This window comes from Octopus bimaculoides, chromosome 1 (genome assembly GCF_046866305.1).
Source record: "Octopus bimaculoides isolate indiv1 chromosome 1, ASM4686630v1, whole genome shotgun sequence".
Lineage (NCBI taxonomy): Eukaryota > Metazoa > Mollusca > Cephalopoda > Octopoda > Octopodidae > Octopus > Octopus bimaculoides.
Genome location: NC_142928.1, coordinates 66,898,464 through 66,920,850, shown reverse-complemented (window position 1 = coordinate 66,920,850; position 22,387 = coordinate 66,898,464). Strand labels below are relative to the sequence as shown.

At 37.1% G+C, this 22,387-nt stretch overlaps 1 protein-coding gene across 2 annotated transcripts in view; it reads left to right on the top strand.

Annotated features, from left to right (window-relative positions):
• Window positions 1–22,387, top strand: part of LOC106870789 (ADP-ribosylation factor-like protein 5B) — a 109,836-nt gene that overhangs the window by 79,174 nt on the left and 8,275 nt on the right. For both annotated transcript variants that reach the window (XM_014916993.3, XM_014917001.3), the window contains exons 4-5: window positions 18,537–18,684; window positions 20,413–20,496. In XM_014916993.3, coding sequence (XP_014772479.1) covers window positions 18,537–18,684; window positions 20,413–20,496 — 232 coding nt within the window. The remainder of the gene's footprint in view (window positions 1–18,536; window positions 18,685–20,412; window positions 20,497–22,387) is intronic.

Sequence of the window (22,387 nt, the reverse complement as noted above, 5' to 3'; positions counted from 1 at the left end):
GGGGGATGACGACGACACGTCTTTAATTTCTATGTGTAAAGGGATTAAGCTAACATTTCTTATGGCAGTTTGACTCATCAGAAATATCAGCCAATTCTTTTCACAGTCATGATATCATCCGAAAGACAATAGATAATATCTATTCACTGTTTGAACAAAAGATAGGATAGTCACAGCTGGACCATGCTGGATCATAGGTGGGTTCAATGACAGGGCTGACTTGGAAAAATCATTTGTATGGGTGTTGTATGGTGATAATTGATGACCTATGTCTGGTCAGCTGTTACTTGAATTATTTGTTTATAACACATCTACTTCTTTAATAAAAAAAATGAAGTAATGTTTGTTGGGGACTCTTATCCAGTACTTTTTTATTTTGGATTCAATAAAATCAACTGAAGATATTTATGTAATAGATTTTGTTTTGATCTGTTATAACTCTTATCCTTACATGTTTTGTTGCCTTGCACAACTATCTGAAATTTGTATTAAAATGGATGTGCATTCCTTGTTGCTATGTTATTTTTAGTAACTTTTTTGTGCATTTTGGACATTGACATGCACTTATGCAAGTACCACACAAACAAAACCAAGCAAGTGTTTGCACACACACACACACACACACACACACACACACACACACACACACACACACACACACTCTACCACCATTATCATCATCATCACTTTACATTAATTCTATATGCTATTATGGACATTTGGGCACAACTTTTTGAAGTTGTGTTTTACAGATAGATGCCCTTCCTGGAGGCAACTCTTTTAATTGCCACTTAAGATATGCAGGGATATACTGTACTTTTTTCTAAAATCCAGAACATTACACACACACACCCACACACACACACACACACGCACGCACACCCACACACACACAGTTCCAGGGAAGAAAGACTGAGGAGTATTTAGTGCAGATTTTGAGGTGAGTAAGATACAGTAAATGCTAAAGGAGGACTTGAAGTTGCATGGAATGTGAGTGAAAAGATTGTAGTTGAACTGGTTCAGAGAAGCAGACAGTTGTAGAGCTGTAGTAGCAGAAAAAACAGTGGTAAGACATATAATTCTAATATAGGGCTTCTGGTTGTAGATAATTGTGAGTGAAGAATTCCATATCAAGATTACTTAGATGCGTGTGTGTGTGTATTTTTATTTATTATATTGACACGTGTAGTGTGTGCATGTGCGCGATGAGTCATTTTTGCACTTTTTAACTGCATCATTACTGTTTTCTTCACAGCATATGTAACATATCAGCGTGATAACTTTTTTGTTATTCATCTCCTCCCCCTCTTCGCATACCACCGTCACCTACCCACCTCTCCGCATTACAATTGCCTGCCACTACCATAACTACAACAAGCACATCATCAACAACATCCCTATCACCACCTTTGACTTGTGTGACAATTATTAGACAGACAGAAGCTTCTACTTGCTTCTGTGTATTATTACAGTCTGTTTCATTATTAGTTGTTGAAGCCACTGCTTGTAGCCGATTCAACAGCAGCAGCACTCATTGTATTCTAGTAGTATGAGGTTTTGTCACAAAGATTGGATTTGATTGGATTTCATAAGAGATTAATGATAATTAAATAAGCAAATAAAAAGGCCAGATGGATAGGAGTTAAGATCATATGTTGATTCAAAGTGTTTTCAGGCAATTTAAACAACATAGCTGCACAAAGCAAATAAGCAATATTTTGAATGTGAAGTGTATAAAATTTGTTGGGGTTTATTGTTTAGCCTCAGGTTAGCCCCTGCCTGAACAGACCTGTAATCAAGGTTGTTCCAGATGTCACCCTTCTGCCCTCTCATCAGATATTGTGTAAATAAGGTTGTATTATCTAATGTATCCTTCATTATTTTTTAACAAAGTAGGGTGCATCACGAGGGAGATTTGATATGCTGCTTCTAGTATGCCAAGTGGCTTATTGGCTCATTAAAAAAAAACATAACCAGAATGGCAAATAGACATAATTCGCTTGTGAAACATATGAGCCTGGTTGAGAAAAAAAAAAAAAAAATTTATGCCATACTTATTAATTCATACACACGCAGACACACACACACTTACATGCAGACACACACTTACACGCAGACACACTTACACACACACACACACACACACACACACACAACGCAGACAATCAGTGTTTGTTTCTGCCTCTGTTAGCTTACTTCTCTCTCTTTTTCTCCATACCTGCTTCTTTCTTTGTCTTTGCACTCCCTATGCTTCTCTCTCTCTCTCTCTCTCTCTCTCGCCCCCTCTCTCTGCTTCCCCCTTTTGTCTCAACTTTCCTCAGCCTTTCTGTCTGCCTGTCTGGCTCTCTCTCTCTCTTTCTCACCCACCCTCTCTCCCTCCACATAAACATTTTATATTGAATCTCTTTAAAAAAAAAAAAAATCTTCACAACACTTTGAAAATTCCAAACTTTGTTAATATTACAAAAAAAAAAAAGGAGGAAATCCTAGCTTACTCAGAACGGAGAAGGGCAGCTGCATTTGTGACCAATGCAGAGCTTCCAAAACTGATGGAGTGAAAGAGGAAAATAAACCACAATTCGTGGGTTGCTGCAGTAGGAAGCAGTGCATCATCTCAATGTAAACAGAGATGATGCTAAGCCAAACTAATACAGCACAACTTGCTGTAACAGAACACAACAGTTACATCGCTGTGATATAACTGTGGTAAATCATTTTCTAAATAAAGTACTTAAATTGATCATAAACACACTCATAGAGGAAATAAATCATATCACAGTGGTGCCTGTGGTTAAACATTCTCTTTAAATATTTTTTGAACTTCTGCAGGATCTATTTATAGATTTGTGATTGTCTTTGCAGTCAGTGACTATCACTACATGTTCCTTCCCTGCTCTGTCTTTCTCTCTCTTCCTTCTTTTCCTCCTGTAGCACTGTCCTCACCACACTCTATCAACAAACTGCTTTTTGAATGAACAAATGAATGCCTTGCTGTATACAGTTAACTATGAAGGAAAGAATTTCATGCACATGTTTAACTTTTGGACTTTCCTTCACCATTTAACTATTGTAGACATGTTCTGTATAATGTAGAGGATTCTCTCTATTTTTCTGAATAGTAGGCACATCAGTGGAGCCTCTCAGCTGGAGGATTCTGTGATATTGTGACATACCATCACCCATTACACTTCCCTAAGAAGCCAAAAGCTAGGACTATATCTACTGATTAATTTCACCTTCCTCTAACATCCACAGATTACAATATAACCTGTACTCATTTATCATCTTTTACTAATACTTAAACCCTGCTACATCAAGCCACAAATTGACCTATTATCCATAGTCCAGTTCTGTATATGCATGGGTAAATTCCACTTCCTATCACTCACCTCTCTCTCTCTTTTTCTGTTCAAAGTCTACTTCCCCCACTGTTTCCATTATTCTACAAACTTTTCAAACCTATAACAACTCTTCAACTATATCTCTTGTATCAAGGACATATATCTCACCGTCTCTCCAAAGTCTCTGCCCTCCATCTCTTCAGCATTCACAACTCTTCTTGGCTCTCACACTCATCTCATACTGATGCTACCAGTGCAGAAACTGAATCTTTTGTGTTCTTTGGCACTCTCTCCATCAACTTGTTTCATCCCCCACACACACCCTTTACATACAGACTCTAAATATCCATGATTTGTTTCTCACCTTCAAAACCCAACCTCCACTAGACCGTAATAACAATCCCCCGAACTTGTTCAGGTTATATGATTCCTACCTTATTGTATGACTATGCAACACCCCATCTCCATACCCCAACTCTACAGCACTACAATTCATCTGGTAGCACAAGTGCCCCCCCCCCCCGACTTATTAGAAACACTACGACAAATGACTGAAGCCAAGATTAAGAATAAACAGGAAAGCTTCCATAGCCGAATTCTGTCAGACACACACAATTAAACATGAGAATATGTTAACATTTGTTTGTATATTAGTAGTTTTTGAATCTCTAACAAAAACTTTTGAAGTTAAGTATTTCTAACAAGGTGATAAATGTACGAGGAAAGACATTGATATTTAATGCTTGATTACTATTGTGAATATTACAAAAGAAAAATAAATTCACAATAGTATTGGTAGAACATCAAGCAAAATTACCTTGTGGTATTTGGTTATGTCCCTTTATTATTAGAATTCAAATTCTGCTCAGGCTCACATTGCTATAACAGCCTTCTGAGGTTGATATTTCTATCAAGTACTGGGACTGATGATGTAACTGACTATACCAATGAAGGTAGTTACTAACATGGTTCCACTAACTATAAAATTGAAAGACAGTGAAAAGATAAAAGAATATAAAGCCTTTGTTTTATTTCATTTTATTTTAGTCTAGTGGGCGATACAATTCTCACCTCCATGCATTGAAACAAAAGGCAAAATTTTGCTTTGTTATAGTAGAAAGTAGCATATTAAAGCCTTTCTAGAGTTCAGTTAATGGGGTTAAAAAAAAAAAAATCTTGATGAACTTTGAGACACATCCACAAATAAGATAAACTCTATGTCAGCAGATAATTTCTACACTGTTATTTTGAAGATAAAATTGTGACATACTTAGCATATCAATCTTGTCTAATGAGTGTGTGTGAAAACATAGAGGTTTTAGTTTATGCTTTACATATTTCTTTTTTTTAAATTTAATTCTTTTTTAATATATATTCTTTGGTTAGTTATGAATAATAATTTTCTAAGGTCCATTGTAACTGACATTTCAAAACCTTGCTACACTTATCCCCTGGATGAAACACATTTTACACTGGTATTTAGTTAGTATCAGTGTTCTTTTTACCTTTTTTTCTTCTTTTTTCCTAATGCTGAATCCATTTGCATTTTTCATTAGTTTTCCACAGACTTAATTTTTTAAAAATCTCAAAACATCACTGCCAAAATAGACCTTCAACAACCAATATTATTCCTCATGGAAAATAATACTCTAAGACTATAGGAAAAGCATTGTTTTTTTTATTATTTGGTTTGCAAGGTTCTCGATGTGAATTCATATGTTGAAACAAATCTTGTGTGATGGGAGGGTCAGTATGCCAGTAATAATAAGCAAATACACTGGTTCAGTATCATTTATTGTTCATCATTTGGTTACACATTTAACCAACTAACTAATCGATTGTTTTTTTGTTTGTCAAAGTTCTTTCATTGCTATTCACGACCTCATCAGTGACACACCCTCTCTTCAAGGTCTGCTTTGAGTCTCAATGAAAAGCAAATATTTAAAAATGTAAAATGAACCTGGAACAAAGTAGTGTTTAATGTTAATGCACATGTCTATAAAGTTTCTCCCACTATGCACAAATGTTTATGCATGTGTATACGCGTTACACCTTTTCCTTCTCAACCACATGGTTCTAGGTTCAGTCCCAATGCATGGCACCATGGGCAGGTGTCTTCTATGAGCGCGAGTTCACCAAGCCTTGTGAGTGAACAAAAACTGAAAGAAGCTTGCTGCATTTGTGTGTGTGTGTTTGTTCCCCACCACCGCTTGACAACTGGGGTTTGTGTGTTTGTGTTCCCATAACTTAGTGGTTTGACAAAATGAGACCAATAGAATAAGTATCAGGCTTAACAAAAAATAAGTGCTGGCATTGATTCATTTGACTAAAAGTTCTTCAAGGCAGTGCTCCAGCATGGCTACAGTCTAATGACTGAAACAGATAAAAGATGAAGTATACACACACCTGTACACATCATTGTACTTAGCATGGGTTTTCCTGCTAATATTAGACTAAACTGATTGTATTTCATTTCAGTTTTATTATCAGTTAACTAATTAGTTAATCAGTCAGTCAACTAATTATCTGGCTTGTCAAGGTGTTTTAGTCACAGCTTGTGATCCTATCAATGATGTGTCTTTCATGCAGTTGCTGATTACTTGAATGCGTTCTCTACTCTGTCTTCTCAGCTTCTTGAAAGTTAATCATTTCAAGAAACAAATATAAGCGATTTGATCTGTAAAAGTATTTTCTGAGCAAAAAGTTTGAGTGCTCAACATAAAATAGCATTTTCTTTTACTAGTTTCAGTCATTAGACTGTGGCCATGTTGGTGCACTGCCTTGAAGAATTTTCAGTTGAATGAATCGACCCCAGTATTTTTTATCATTTAAGCCTGATACTTATTCTGTTGGTCTCTTTTGTTGAACTGCTAAGTTATGGGGATGTAAGCACCCCAACACTGATTTTCAAGTGGTAGCGGGGAGACACACAGACACACATGGATATATATATATATATATATATATATATAGAGAGAGAGAGAGAGAGAGAGAGAGAGAGAGAGAGAGAGATCCATAGATATCATCATCATCATCATCATTGTTTAACATCTGTTTTCCATGCTGGCATGCATTGGACGGTTTGACCGAGGTCTGGAAAGCCAGCGGCTGCACCAGGCTGCAATCTGATCTGGCAATGTTTCTACATCTGGATGCCCTTCCTAACGCCAAGAGTGTAGAGGGTGCTTTTAACGTGTCACCGGCAATCTACTTTTAAATGTTTTTCGCTGCTGCAGAGGTAGCACTTTGGTCTTCGCCTCTCTACAGCAACGTGCAGTCTTGTGCCATCCGGCAAATTTATAGAGTCTGGTATGGAATTTATGCTTTGTTGTTCGATCTGAACAAGAAGCTCTATACCCATACCCAACCAGTTTTGGCTGTGCAATTTATGCACTTCCAAAATAGTGGCAGTGTCTTCTATGTCGTAGAGGACAGCTGCCACTAGCCAGCATATATTGAGTTTGGGCGGCACTTGCTCAATTTTTATTTTCGTTACATGCCGACCAATGCATGTCGGCACGAGCAGCAAATCCTCTGTTCTGAGGGGTGTTGTGGAATGTTGTTTGGCTACTTCTTCTGTTGGGAAGTGAACTTCTACTGTTCCAAACCACTTCCTTTCGGTGACGAAAGACTTTTTGCCCCATATGGGCTTCAGTGCTATCTCCAACTGCTTTGGAGTTGCACCTTCAATCTTTTTGTGTTTCATGATTAAATATCTTGTATATTATTGTCCTTATGTTGGTTTCCTGTATTAGTGTTTGGAGAGTGTTAAGGAAGACATTGTTTCCATCCTTCCTTAACAACTCCTTTGTGTTTTTTATTTCGTCCATTGTAACATTGATTTCCTTCAAGCTTTGCTTTGTTGCGGATGCAAAACTGTTACAATGGCTTTTGTTGTTGGTCTTGGTGTTGTTGGGGTTCTTTGGTAACCTTGTTGTTTCTCTCTTCCTCCTTCTCTGGTGTAGGAGCAATAGTGGTGGTGAGAGCCGGGAAATGCAGGTTCGTAAGGCAGTTCAAGGAACAACCTTCATTTTCGTCAGTAGTGCTGCACGTGGTGGAACGCTGTTTCACTTTTTCTTCTTTGCCTTTTAAGGCATGCACCGGGCAGAGTGTATTCACAGTTGACGTTCGACTTGTCTTGTCGTCCGTCTGCAGAGGATGTGGTGCACAAAGAAGGGAACAGCTTGGCTACACAAATATACAAAAATATCAATAAGTTTAACAATATTTCCAATAAAATTGGCCAACAGCTTACAGAGCTTCTGGAGACATGTCTGTCCACTTTCGAAATAATAATAATAATGGTTTCATATTTTGCCACAAGAGCAGCCATTTTAGGGAAGGCGGTGAGTTGATTACATTGACCCCAGTGTTCGACTGGTACTTGTTTTTTCGGCCCTGAAAGGATGAAAGGCAAAGTCGACCTCAGCAGAATTTGAACTCAAAACATAAAGACAGACTAAATGCCGCTAAGCATTTTGCCCTGCATGCTAACGACTCTGCCAGTTCACCACCTTAATAATAATAATAATTATTAGAAAAGCACTCGGAGAGTGCAGACCTCCGCCAAGCAGCTCATTTCCACCCATATACACGCATGCTGAAAATCGTCCAATTTCCCAAACCAACGCCGGCAAAAACATAACCTCCTTGGAGGGGGTAAAAAAAAATAACACAGCCATATGATTTTTTTAAAAAATCCTCTAAAAACAGGAATCATCTGAAGCAGTTATAATATATCAATGACAACAGCAAGCTAATTTCACCATACGACTAAAAAGAAACAACAATTACCTAAAACTTAAGTGATACACACACATCATGGTCGGAAAAGTAACAGTCGGTTATGGTGACTTATGGACGCCGATCCTGGTTCACATAAACATGATCTAGCAGGCTTCCATAGTTGGTGGTGGGTTTTTGGATTAGTTGGTCAAACCCAAACTGGTTCATAGTTGTCAATATTTCATGGTTAGGGGAATCAATGAGATCCACATTGAAATCACCAAGGACGATGGTCAGATGATTCCTTGGCAAAGATCTTATAAGATGATGCAGGCTGGTGAGGAAAGGAGCAACTGGTACGGAGGGAGATCTGTAAATGGTGATGATATTGATTTTTGTTGACGAGATGGTCACCCCGACAGTGGTGTACTCTAAGCTACTGACATTCAAATGTATATCCGTAGGGGTGATTTGATTGACAACAGTCATCACCCCACCACCATGCCCCAGTGCAGCAGGCCTGTCTGCTCTAGTGATCTTTGACTGTGGTTGGATGGATGCGACTTGTTGATTCTGCTTCAAGAAAGTTTCTACGAAACAAAACACATCAACATTTTGAAGAGTGTTGTCCGCTTTCAAGTCTTGTTCATGTTCAGCCTGATCTGCAGTCCTCCATGAGTAACTGTGGGAGCAGCAGAAGGCAAAGTTTCCGACGATGTTTGCTGTCGAAGCCTGTCCATTTTACGAACAACAGATGAACTCGTGCGGATTACACTGGCATCAAATCCAAGCAAGAAGAGGCCACTCAAGTTTCGGACACAACTCAAGGCAACATATGCCTGGCCAGGCATGAAGAAACCTTTTCCTTGCATAGCAACAACAATCTTATCCATTGTCTTGCCCTGGACTTTATGTATGGTGCAACCCCAGGGCAGGGTCAGAGGAAATTGCGAACGCTTTGCCTCCACAGGTCGTCTACCCCCTCCCAATATAGAACTGAACATCCAGTCATTTGATGGGAACTGCTCCTGGGAATGACCTCTTGTACTGGCTGTCAGTGATGGCCTGCTTACCTACCTGTTCACTGTCAAATTTGATGAGGATTGTATGGACGTCACTACCTGTGTAGTCGATCCCAACAACTGTGCCACAGACACCATTTGCCAGACCGTCAGAGACGTCTGTGTTGACAGTTATCATCACTCTAGCGCTAACTGCTACAGACACTACTTTGCTGAGGCCGCCAGTGTCTGATGCCTCAGTGGAAATGGCAACATCAATAAGGCCAGTCTGGACGTCTTTCATTTTGTTGATAGCTTTGATGTCATAAATCGGGTCAAGCAGCTTGAGGTGTTCTGTGTTGTGTTCATCAACTTCTTTGCTGGCCTTAAACACGTGAAAGGCATTCGCTGGGTAGTCAGTGTCTTCTTTGGTGATGACTCTGATCTTAAGCAAGGTTATATCATCTTCTGTGCAGGTAGCTGTCCTGACCCTTGTCAACAATTGAGCAAAGCATTGATCATCCTTTTGTCGCATGCTCTCTGTGAGTTCCATAAATTTGATGTTTTCCTCCCACAGAGATCCATGCTAGTGGGCGTAGTTGTCTCTTGGGAGGCCAAAGACATGATTCTGGCCTACAGGTTGCAGTTGGTAGAGATCCCCAATGGCCATCACACTGACTCTTCCAAATTGGGAATCTGGGTCAGAGTTCCCACAGATGTCTTGAAGCTGGTGATGGATGTAGTAGAGGAGGTTGGCTCCAACCATAGACACCACATCTATAATCAGGAGCTTCAGCTTGCCCAACCTGGAGCGGAGACTATTTAGCTTCTCACAGCCTGCCGATTGGTACTTAATTTATCAACCCCGAAAGGATGAAAGGCAAAGTTGACCTCTGCAGAATTTGAACTCAGAACATAAAGACAGACAAAATACTGCTAAGCATTTCGCCCGATGTACTAACGTTTCTTCCAGCTCGCTGCCTTAATAATAATAATAATGATGATGATGACTTACAGTCATAAAGCAAATAACAAATAGAATTTGAGTTTCAGTAGTATATGTGTGTGTGTGTGTGTGTGTGTGTATAGTGTGTATATACTCACATACACAAACAATCTTTTACTCGGTCTTACAAATTTTGATATCTTGGATGGCTTCTATAATCCATTAATCAATATTCTGGTGTGTGAGGTGTTTTTCTTTTTTTTTTCTATTCTATTATTTATATGTAATCTTCCCATTTAGCTAACCTCTTTCCACCTACCGTGTGACTGAGATTTTTTAAGTGATAAATACATACTACCAGCTAATTGTAAGCTATCATCAGCATGGATAATTATGGACACGGTTTATTGATTGCATTTAAACCTTTTGATTTCCTATTTTCACTTCAAGGACTTATCTCAAAATTCATCATTGTTGATACTACAGCTTCATACTTGTTCATGCATGGATTTAATCTTTTGTTAATAACTCCTCTGTTTTATGGGTGGAGTTAAACATTAGCCAACCCTTATGCCTCTTAATTTTCACTCAGTTAATTTGCATTCTGTTTTATGTAATTAAAAAAGAAATATATTAAAACATATGTGGTTGTGTAGTAAGAAGCTTGCTTCTCAACCACATGGTTCCGAGTTTGGTCCCAGTGCATAGCACATCGGGTAAGTGTCTTCTACTATAGCCTTGGGCCGACCAAAGCCTTGCAAGTGGATTTGGTCAAAGGAAACTGAAACAAGCCTGTCGTGTGTGTGTGTGTGTGTGTGTGTTTGCCTTTGTTCCTGTGTTTGTGTTGTCCCCCCTGTAATCATTTGACGACTGATGCTGGTATGTTTATGTCCTTGTAACTTAACAGTTCATCAAATGAGACCGATAGAATAAGGCTTACAAAGAATAAAACCTGGAGTATATTTCTTTGACTAAAACCCTTTGAGGCAGAGGCAGTGGTCTACCATGACTGCTGTCAAATGACTGAAACAAGTAAAAGAATAAGAGAATAGCATGCAAATATATATGAATATGGTTTTTGTTTAGTTCCTATATTTGTGTATCATCCTGATCAAGCAGACCTTTAGTGAAATATGGCATTCCAGTCATTTTCTTAACTGTTCTTTTTCTTTTACAACAGTAGGGTGTAATTTTAGAATGATTTGGCTGTCATTTCTAGCAGATGAGTGGTATATCATGTATACTGGCTGAAACTGGGAGGTAATATTGCTGTGAGGATTAGCTGTTGGATTAGAGTTCATATCTGCTGGTTGACCTAAATATATTTCTGGGTTGAACATTACATTCTACACTACCCCAGTTCACCTAGCTGTTAGAAGTAAGCTTGGTAGCATCTAGGGAATTTTTTTTTATCCCGTAATCAAGTGGAAGGGCAATGTCCATGATCTTTCCCAGGGCCTTTGAGACTTCTAGGTAGGAGAGAAGGCAACATCCTGAAACCAGAGACTTGTCTAAATGTTTGCAACAGAGTAAACTCTTCCAAAAGCATCCAGGAACTAGATAGAATTCAAGTTAGCTTTATCCTATTCACCAACGTTTAAAGTTTGTGTCCAACTGGTTAAACCAGGTGATAGATTAAATCTTCTATCCAACTAGACCATGCTCCATAGCTGGATTTGAACTCAGAACACAAAGAGTGGGACAGATACCACAAACTATCTCACCCCATGCTCTAATGGTTCTGCCAGTTCACCACCCGAGGCTGGTACTTATCAACTCCAGGAGGATTAAAGGCAAAGTTGATCTCGATGGTATTTGAACATTCAGACTTCAAAAAGCCAGAACAATTGCTTCAAAACATTTCATCTAAAAATTGCTAACTACAATGGATTGGGGTATTCTCCTGAGAGATAGGGAGGTAGAGTTTCCAGTCTTCATTTATTTAGGTGTATGTTCTCAAGATCTCATCTCAATTGTGTGTGTCAGTGTACTACTACATTGAATACCGAAATACTTCTTGCTCCTTCATTTATATACGAAGATGGACAAAAATAGGTATATGGTTGTTTAATATGTGTGGAATGTTCTATTCATTTCTCTATTTCTTTTTTAAACCTAAGCACATTTTATTATAGAAAAAATTAGTTAAAAAGAACATAGAATCATAGAATTCTTATCCTAAAAAAGAAAGAAAAATGAAAAGAACATTTCACTCCTATTAAGTAACTGTATACTTATTTTTGTCCACCCCTATATCTGATATGTGTGTCTGTGTAGACATGCCTGATGTAAGTGTGTGATAAATTTAATACAGAAGGTGGTTGTAGTGAAAGTACAGTTGTTAGAATATAAAAGAGTTGGAAGAAGTTCAGAGAGTTGTTATTTCTATTGTCAACAGAGGGTTTCTTTCTCCGTACAAAAAGCAGGCTGTTTTAAACATACATGCATTTGGAACATGATACTTTGTGACAGAGAAACGTGGGTTCTTAGTGTGGAAAAATTTCCAGACATTTGAGAGAAATGACTGAGTGATGTCTGATTTGTTGGAGAGGTAATATCACCATGCATAGAAGAGTGAACAATGAGCTACTGAGGTTACTGAGCATGAATAAGATTTGCAGAGATATGCAGCATTACAAAAAAAGAAAAAAAGAAAAAGAAAAAATGTAATTTCCTGAGTCTCTTTGTTTATAGATGTCATCCTTATCACCAAATGAGATTAAGACATTATACAGGTTCTCTTGAACAGATTAAATTGATTGTTATGGCACTTTCTGTTCAGTAGAAATCGAGTTCTTTTTCTTTCTCATTTTAACCCATTCATATTCATTGTGTTCAAATAGACTGGAGGTCAATATTTATATTAAATCATTAATGAATGTGAAATATTAAAAGGCGTGAAAAAATTCTATTTCAGTCTTTTTGTTACTATATTTCTGCTGAAATTCACTGCTTTTCATTTCCATTAATTTTGGGGAGAAAATGAAGGAAAAAAAGTAAAAGGTGTGTTTGGAATATAAATTAACATGAAATTTTGATGGAAGGTTTTAATTTAGATCACTTTAAAACTGGAAATTTGTATCATAGAAGCAGGAGCATTCTCAGATGGGTTGGTATTGAAAAGGTAGTTGATAGTATTGTAGCTTAAAGCACATGCTTAAAATCATGGAAATTAGGAATGGAAACAATTTTTTTTGTTTTCAAAATTCTGGAATTCAACATATCTGTATCTTATTTACCATAATTTAAAAGTTTGGGCCCAGTTGGTGAAGTCTAGATTATGATTATGATGAGATGTGAGTATACTGAGCTGAGTATCAGCAGAGAGAAGATACATATCATTAGTTTGTTTAATCAGTGCTGACCTTGGGTTACACAGCAACAACTATGAAAACAACATACTCATTTTGTTGCTCCCTTGACATCAAAGCATGTAGACATGTGAATGTGGACATATATTTGTATGTGTGTATGGCTGTATTGTTTGAGCTAGTGTATACGACACAATTATATTCTCCTTCTCTGTTGTATACAAAGCAACATAACCTTGTTTCCTCTGTGTGTGTTCCCAACTCATTTTGACAGAATACATTTGTGATTATTCCCCACTATTTTTTTAACTTCAGTTTCTGTAGAAGCATTTAGTGATATTGGCATTTGTATGGGTGTATATAGACACTTGTGCATTCCAGAAATGTGGATTGTGGTGGCAGAAAGATGAAGGAACAGAACCATGATAAAAACTTGATAATGATGGATAAACTGAGAGGATAACCCTTTATAATTTCATTTTGGAATCATGTAGATAAGAACAGTTGACTCTTCTATACTCTAATAAATATAATAAAGAAGAAAAGAAAGAAGACAAAATTAATGTGGTTGATAAAGCTTAATGTTTAACTTGGTTACTGGAGCTTTTGGGCTTCTGAAAAATAAAGAAAAAATAGACCTGAACAAGTGTGTGTGTGTGCGCATGTGAATACGGATGTATTTATAGAGGTGTATGTATGTGTGTGTGTGTGTGTGTGTGTATATATATATATATATAGAGAGAGAGAGAGAGAGAGAGAGAGAGAAAAAGAAAGAAAGACTTTGGGAGAATGGACAGATACAAATACACTTACCAAAGAACATGCTAAGAAACAATTTTCACTTTTTGATAAAAATTTTGTGAGAAAGAAATTTGTTGTTTGATTGTGGGTGTTTTTCTTTCAGAGAATTGTAGAATAGAATTGCATTATTTCAATGAAAACATTATTAATAAAGAGATAAAATGACATGTATCACATGCCTAATGGTATTTACTTTTGTTCCTTTCTACCATGTTTCTATGCACCTGGTTAAATACCAGGATTGAATATGCGTTGATTCAGTTGATTTTTCTTTAGAAGTTAGAACTTAAGCCATTGAAAATTCTTTCAGATTGGTAAGATCAGTCTAGTTAATGTTCAGTTCTGACATCTTTAAGAATAATACTAGAATAATGTGGCCTGTGTGTGTTTGTGGGATTCCTAGAGGACACATAACACTTAACCCAAGAAAAATTGGGTTAAGTGTTCTGTGCAGAGCTGAAGAGGTGCAACTCGGTCAGGCAATATCTGAAGAAGGGTGGTGAATCTATGTTAATAGGTTATGCAGCTACATAATTCAAAGGAGCAGAGGATTTCTAGTATCATTAAAAGAGGGTTGCTTTCTGATAATGTTATATTTGCAAGGTTATCATGAAAGATCAATGAGCATGTGTTGACTTTGAGGATTTTAGTACATGTTATTCATGGCTAAAAAGTGTGATGTACAAGATTTTGTCTTTAATATATGTAGTACAGTATCATTGTGATGTTGAATGTGACTAAGTTGTCACCATTGGAGGGAGGTTCTAAGATCTCTTGAATTTGTAGAGAATGTTTGGGGTTTAGGTTGGACGTGAATAACACTTGTGTATAGAAAGTTAAGGTAGACCGAAGTGTGGTATCATATGTGTGTGTTGCTAGAAGTGATAGCCAGAAAGAAGACTGTAAGTAACTTTATTAAAATTTGAGATATGCCAGATTAGAGGGAACCCATTCAGCACATGGTATGGTAATACTGTGTGAAACTGGAATTGTCAGTTCTAACAGATGAGACAAATGGAGCCCACAGGAAGGCAATTTAGTTAGGAGGTTGTATGCTAGACATGATGATATTGCTTTTAATGAAGTTTTCAAGAGTAAGAGATCATTAGTGAATGACATAGGAGAGCAAATCACCAGCATGTCTAACTAATGAATACCAAGTTGGTGTTTCAGAGGAAGGAGAGAAATTTGAGATGGCAAAATTTGTTTAAATGTTACAACTGAAAGTAATAGTAACTGGGCGATTCAGCAATGTTGAAAATAGATGGTACTCCCTGTTATGGTATGATGGTCAGCAATGAGAAAGAATATTATTGTATGATAACTACAAAGTGTGTAGATGAGAGAAATACTGTTGTATGTTTTCGAAGATTAGGATTTTGGAGTGACCAGAATTTGTAGATGGGCTGTCTTTGCTGTGGCTGTGCAAGAGATAGAGCAAGTTTGTGTGTGTGTGTGTGAGAGAGAGAGAGAAAGAGTAAAGGAAAGAGACAAGAGAGGGACAAACAAATGATGGAAATGAGAAAGAATATACTTAATATTATAGAGATTTGAATAGTAGGTAGACCATCATGTTTTTGAGAGTATTAATGTGGATGGCCGCAAGTTAGTATCTTCTAGAATTTAGAGTGAACTGAAGCCATAATAAAATGCAAAATGGGGAAAAGCATAACTGTAATGAAGGGCAATGGCAACGAAAGCCAAACACTGTTTAATTTAATATTTGCCTAACCTAGTGACTTTCAGTCTACCTTAAATATAACTGGTTTAATTTAACAAGCTGGTGTCAGCTGAAGAGAAGGGGATCATGTGCAAACACTCACATGCACAAAGTATTTTTTACCTAATTAATCAACCACTATAATAGTCAATTCTTTCTAGATCATTGCTTTTTATCATCAATTTTTAGAGCATTGATGAAAGTGAAGTGTTTAGATTTTTTCAAACGTAATTTATACATGCACTTCTGAAATAATAAACCTGTTTGACTAAATCAGATAAAGAAAAACAAAATTAGGCAAATCAACAGAGTAGTGTGGTTTAAAGTAATAGTTCCTGAATCATTGTAGTTAAAAGCATTAGAAAAAGAAAACAATTCTGTTTTATGTCTCTTACTATACAGGGTATCCCAAAAGTTCCGTTACAAAGGTTAAACGATGTATTTCAGCCAAATCCAAACCAATTTACTTGAAAACTTGCACACTAGTTTTTAACATTTTCTGCAATGTTACTCCAAAAAATTATACAATAAATTCACCTCGTTTCTTTATTACAGCCTTAAGTTTATCAAGTACTGCTTCAACAGTGGCTCGCAAGACTTCTAGTGGTATTTCATTCTATTCATGCTACAGAGACCTCTTCAAAGCCACTACTAAACAATGAGATTTAGCACAAGCATTGGTCTCCAAGATGGACCAAATGCTGAAGTTCATTGGGTTGAGGTCTGAGCTTGAGAGAGGTCATTCTTCCATGGACAAGTAATCTGGGACATTGTCTCTAAGCCACCTCTGAGTCCTGTTGGCAGCGTGGGCAGATGCTCCATCCTGCTGGAAAAGAGAGGGGCCACTGTTGAACAATTCTTGGCTCAAATGTTTCACCACAGGCTCAGGAATGAGTTCTTCAAAGCTTGCAGCCTTGATTTTGACTTCTTCAGGAATAAAAACAAGTAGAGTTTTCCCTGTCAAAGATACTCCAGCCCAAACCATTACAGATAAAGGTTTTTGTGTGTGGTGGATATTTCTAGCATCCTCTAGACATGACTCAGTGTTTTCTGCAAGGACCCTGTCATTTTGGCTGTTGTGAGCTTCTTCAATTGTGAACAACTTCTTGTCTGTGAAGAGTACATTGTCCATGCCATGAGTATTGAGCCTCTCAAGCAGAGCTCGACTTCTTGCGAGTCCCTTTCTCTTTGAAGCTGTTGTTAGGCTGTGAACTTTTCTGCATTTCAATGAAGCAAGTCGCTTTTGACAACTCACCTCAAACATTCTCTCCCAGCTCAGCAGCCATCTTTCTCATGGAGCACTTTGGATTTCTGTGAACTCTGGAACTGATGATTTTCTGGAGCCTGGAAGTCCTGACTGGCCTAGGATGTCCTGTTCTCGCATGATCTTGATCTTCTAAATCGATTGATGGTTCGATTGATGGACGTTCACTTCATTTTCAGCCAATTTAGAAGATTAAAAATTTCTGATGTCGACTTGCCAGCTTGATGTAGCTCAACTACAGCAGATCATTCATGTCCCATTCTAATTTTGGACAAAACTATATCTTAAAGATGAGTTTCGGAACCTGAAAGAAGACAAAATCTTTAAAACAATATAAAATAATGATAAAATTGCCACTTTTTTTTTAATGTTAAACTAAGAACTTCAAAAAAAATGTAACAGAACTATTGGGTCACCCTGTATTTTGTCCTTACACTAAAAATTGAAATTATCGGTATTTGTTGTAACTGGATGAATCAATGAGGTAGCTATCAACTTACATGGTGAAATTCTTTATCCCAGTTCCTGTGTTGCTGCATTGTCTCTAGTGACAGTTCTGCAATCTCGTTGTCTCAGTCAGCCTAGCCTCAAAAGCTATATTGAGGGAGGTACAGTTGACTGCAGCTGTAAGCAACAGCTTGAGCAGTGTATAATTATAGTCAACTACATTGTGCTTTGAACTGATAGAATCGATTGTATTGACTATTTTACACACCTGGCTCTTGTTTGATGAACCTTCAGAAGATTAAAAGACAAATTAATCTTGGTCTGACATGAGTTCAGGACATGACATTACGATGAGATATTTTGCTCTACACTCTACAGCTTCTGTCACTTTACTAACCTTAAAGTTTTACATAATCGAAGAGTATTTTGACTGAACAAACAGCTGTGTTCAAATTTTTGTACACACAAAAAAAAAAGAAAAAAAAAAGTGCAATAGATTGACTTAGCTATCCTATTCAATATTTAGAATTTCTCTCCATTGTTTCTGACCTTTAACCTTTAGCATTCAGATTTCTTTGTCAACTGATTTTTCTATTGACATTGTTTTGAATTAATTATACATTATCTTCTAGTTTCAAAATATCAATTGTGGGTTTGTATATTTTCAGAATGACATTGTAGGGTAGGTGTGAAAGGTTGGATATGGTCAGTTTTAAAACAAAACAGGAAGAATATTCAGGCTGGATATGGCTGGATTAAATGCTGAAGGGTTAAATCTGGCCAGTTTGAACATATAACAAGTAGAATATTTGGGTTGATTTAAAATGCTAAAAGGTTATACAAGCTGTATAAGGCAACTATACGAGGAGCTGTAGTTTTTGCTTATTGTTCAAACAACAGAAAACTTTCTATGATTGATATCATGAATAATAACATCAACAAATATAATTATTTGATTAATTTTTTTCCCTTTCTTTTAGTCTGATGAATGAAGTGGTTCACACATCTCCAACAATTGGGAGCAATGTAGAAGAAGTGATATGGAAAAATATCCGTTTTCTAATGTGGGATATTGGTGGTCAAGAATCTTTACGTTCTGCTTGGAACACTTATTACACAAATGCTGAGGTATGGATTTTCATACACAATTTTAATTATATTAGCATCAACATCATTATTAATTTGTATGACTTGATTTCTGATTGCTTCAGTGTGATGGGTTTGCTAAATTACCATTTAGCCTATATTTTTTCTACTTGTTCATAACATCCATGGAGTTGGTAAGTTCTATATATTCCCAACTTGTTAGGCATGGCTGTATGGCTAAGCTTATTTCATAACATTGTGGTTTTGGGTAGGGCTGTGGAGTCTGTATACAAAGCATTCATCACTGACTCCAGTTTTAATTCCTCAATTTGTGTCACCAATTCAGGTGCTGACTCTCATTTCATTTCTGATATCATCATCATCATCATATGTCTTTTTCCCATGCTGGCATAGGTTGGATGGTTTGACAGGAACTGACAGACCAAAGAACTATGCCAAACTCTGCTGTCAGCTTTGGCATGGTTTCTATGGCTGGATGCACTTTCTAATGCCAATCACTTTACAGAATGTACTTGGAGCTTTTTACATGGCACCAGCTTCACTGTTGATATTTAGACTCATATTTTTTTAGATTGATTGAGAGAACACAACATACAAGTCGATTGTGTCTCATAAGGCTTGAGATATTCATTCCTGTGGTGCTCAGCAATCGTCCAGCATCTAAGCTGACTCTTTATATTTTTTTACAATATCTAAAATTTACTTTTTATTGATATTGCATTTAATTTTAAATTTTAATTATTGTTTAGGGAACATTAGCTGTGTGATTAAAATAAACCTTACTACATACAGAACCTTATGAGCACGTGGCTGAGTGGTTATGATGTTGGCTTCTCAACCACTAAGTTTTGGGTTCAATTTCACTGCAAGATGCATTGGGTAAGTGTTTTGTAGCTTAGCTATAGGTTGATTTAGGTTTTGTGAGTGAAATTGGATGGATGGAAACTGCATGGAAGCTTGTCATATGGCCTGTATTTGTTATTTGAAAGGCCAGCCTTTTGACACAAAGTGTCCTGCTGAGTTTTCACTGGAAGATTGTATTAATGGTGCAGGTGTCTGTAGAATACTCAACCACTTATAATACAATAGGTTGGTACTTCCTGTGATTGAACCCTTGTTTGTCGAAACTAACATGAGATCAGTTCACTACAGTAGCATTGTCACCACCTGCTTAGCTAATCACAAGTTCCACTCATATTTCTCTATTGAGTCATCATCATCATCATCATTTAATGTCCACCTTACATGTTGGCATGAGTCAAATGGTTTGCCAAGTCAGTGGACTGTCATGCACCCATATCTGCTTTGGTGTGGTTTCTATGGTTAGATGCCTTTTCCTAATGCCAACTATTTCTTCAGAGCATTCTGGATGTTTATTTGTGGGGTGGGGGCACCAGCGCTAGTGATGACTACCCTGTGACTTACAAGGCTAAGGTCCTAAAGTGGCTCTTATAACTAAGGAGAAACAGAAGAGAGAGTGGGCAGATAAACCTAGGTAGAGGGATGAGGAATGGTAGGAGGAGAGGATGGGGGAGTATGTTGGCAACTGGGGAGGATCTTTAGTAGTAAGGCAGCATCTCACAATGAAAATGACAATGTATAATTGTCCATATTAACCAGGAATCATGAGATGGAAAATGAAGCATTCACTTGTGCACCAATAACTCACTCAGTTACAGTTTATGACTGATTCATTATGTTTATTATTTTGTTTTTGTCTTTTTAACATCTCTCTTCCTTTTTCTGCAGTTTGTGATTCTTGTTGTGGACAGCTGTGATCGAGAACGGTTATCAATTACCAAACAAGAACTTTATACAATGCTAGCTCATGAGGTAAGTTTTCAAAAGTATATGGTTTTTATCCGTGTTCTACAATAAAGAACACATGGCTTACATGCTGTACTTGGTTATATCATCATCTTAATGTTAATCTTTGTTGATGACAAGAGCTGAATAAGTATGCTGTACATGTACTGTTACTCCTTTTGATCTTTTGTCATCTCTAAGAACCTGACATTCTGGGGAATGAGCTCAAGACTTATTTTGTTTGTTAAGGAGAGATGAAAGATAAAACTGACCCTGATGCTATTTGAACTAAGAATTTGAAAGAATGAAACTATTTATTGTAAGACATTTAGCTTAACACTTTGCACGAACTATGTATCTGTTATAACAACAATAACAAAGTTAAAGAGATCACTATTATAATCTGACAGGTTACAATACCTGAAGAGTTATGACATTGGTTTGTCAATGGCAAAGTCATTTGTATTCCATAACTTGCATTGATCTCAGCTCTAGATAAAGCATTAATCTTTGTCCATTTTCTCACTCCTTACATCTGCTTAATGAAGGAGGTGAATGTAATGACTAGAAAAAATGGCTCAGTGGTAGAATGCTCAATTAAATAGAAACAGTCAAATAGTTTGGTTTTGTTTCCTGTGTCAAGATTGAATCCATAAGATTCAGTTTTGACACAGTATTAGGAAGGGCATCCAGCTATAGAAACGATTCCAAATCAGACTGGAATCTGGTGCAGCCCTCAGCTTACCAGCCCTGGTCAAACCATCCAACCCATGCTAGCATGCACAAAGAACATTAAACAATGATGAAGAGTGGAACGTATAGTTTGAACCAATTTCCAATCTACTCATTTATTGAAATAATTTCTTTTTTACTCATGGCTTATTACCAGAAGTTGCCATGGAGCTTCTCATACATATTATTGTCATCATCCCAGTTGTTCAGGCATTGACTGGTTAAGAGAAAAAAAGTTCACCTGCAAGATAGGAATAGTAACCTCTCAAATGTTCTAGCCCATCTTACAACACATTTGTAAATCGAGTCAGTTCCTTTATTTTATGCAACACTGAGTTATAAATTCTATCTCCATAGTAATTTATGTAAAAGTGAATCCCATGCTGGTGCTATGTAAAAAGCACCCAGTACATTCTGTAAAGTGGATGACATTAGGAGAGGCATCCAACGAGTCAAGTATTTGAGAGAGGAAGGTGGATTTATGCCACGTATTGCAGTGTTAAGATATGGTAGAAGGACAAGCACAGGTGTCTTGCTATTAAGGAGATGGATAACTACCCCACATTGTATAAGGATAGGTGGGAGTAGCTGGGAAGAAGATAAGATGGTGGTGATGGTGTGTCAGAGCAAATCCTCAAGGTACAAGATGAGCATAAGAGAGAGACAGTGGATCAGATGGGTAAGGAGTGGGGAGTTTCATAAAGCTGTGAGGTGAGAATGACAGATGGTTGGATATGGAGGTAGAGGTGAATGAGTGAGTGATAAACAAAGGTGGAGGTATGGTTTATGTCAAATGCCAGTATGGAGAGATGGTGAGAAGGTTAATCATAACCCAGGCAAGATGTAACTACGTGTTGGCCATGCAAAGGCTTAAGATAGTATGCAACATTTTGAGCTATTTGCTGTGGCTTTGTGTCTATTTCTCTGCAAATACTAAATTTGTTATGTATTTTCTATATATCACAAATCAGACATGCTTCAAGATACAATCAACTTCTGAACTGAATATTCTATTTCTGCCTCTGGTTGTAATTAAGAAAAAGAAAAACATAAAGCATTTTATTTAGTTTAAGACTTAATGTTATTTCTAAGGCCAACTGTATAAACTAAGTAAATGTATTTATTTATTTATCAATGCTCATCTATTACCAGACTTTATTTAAAATTGGTGGGTATATAAATAAAG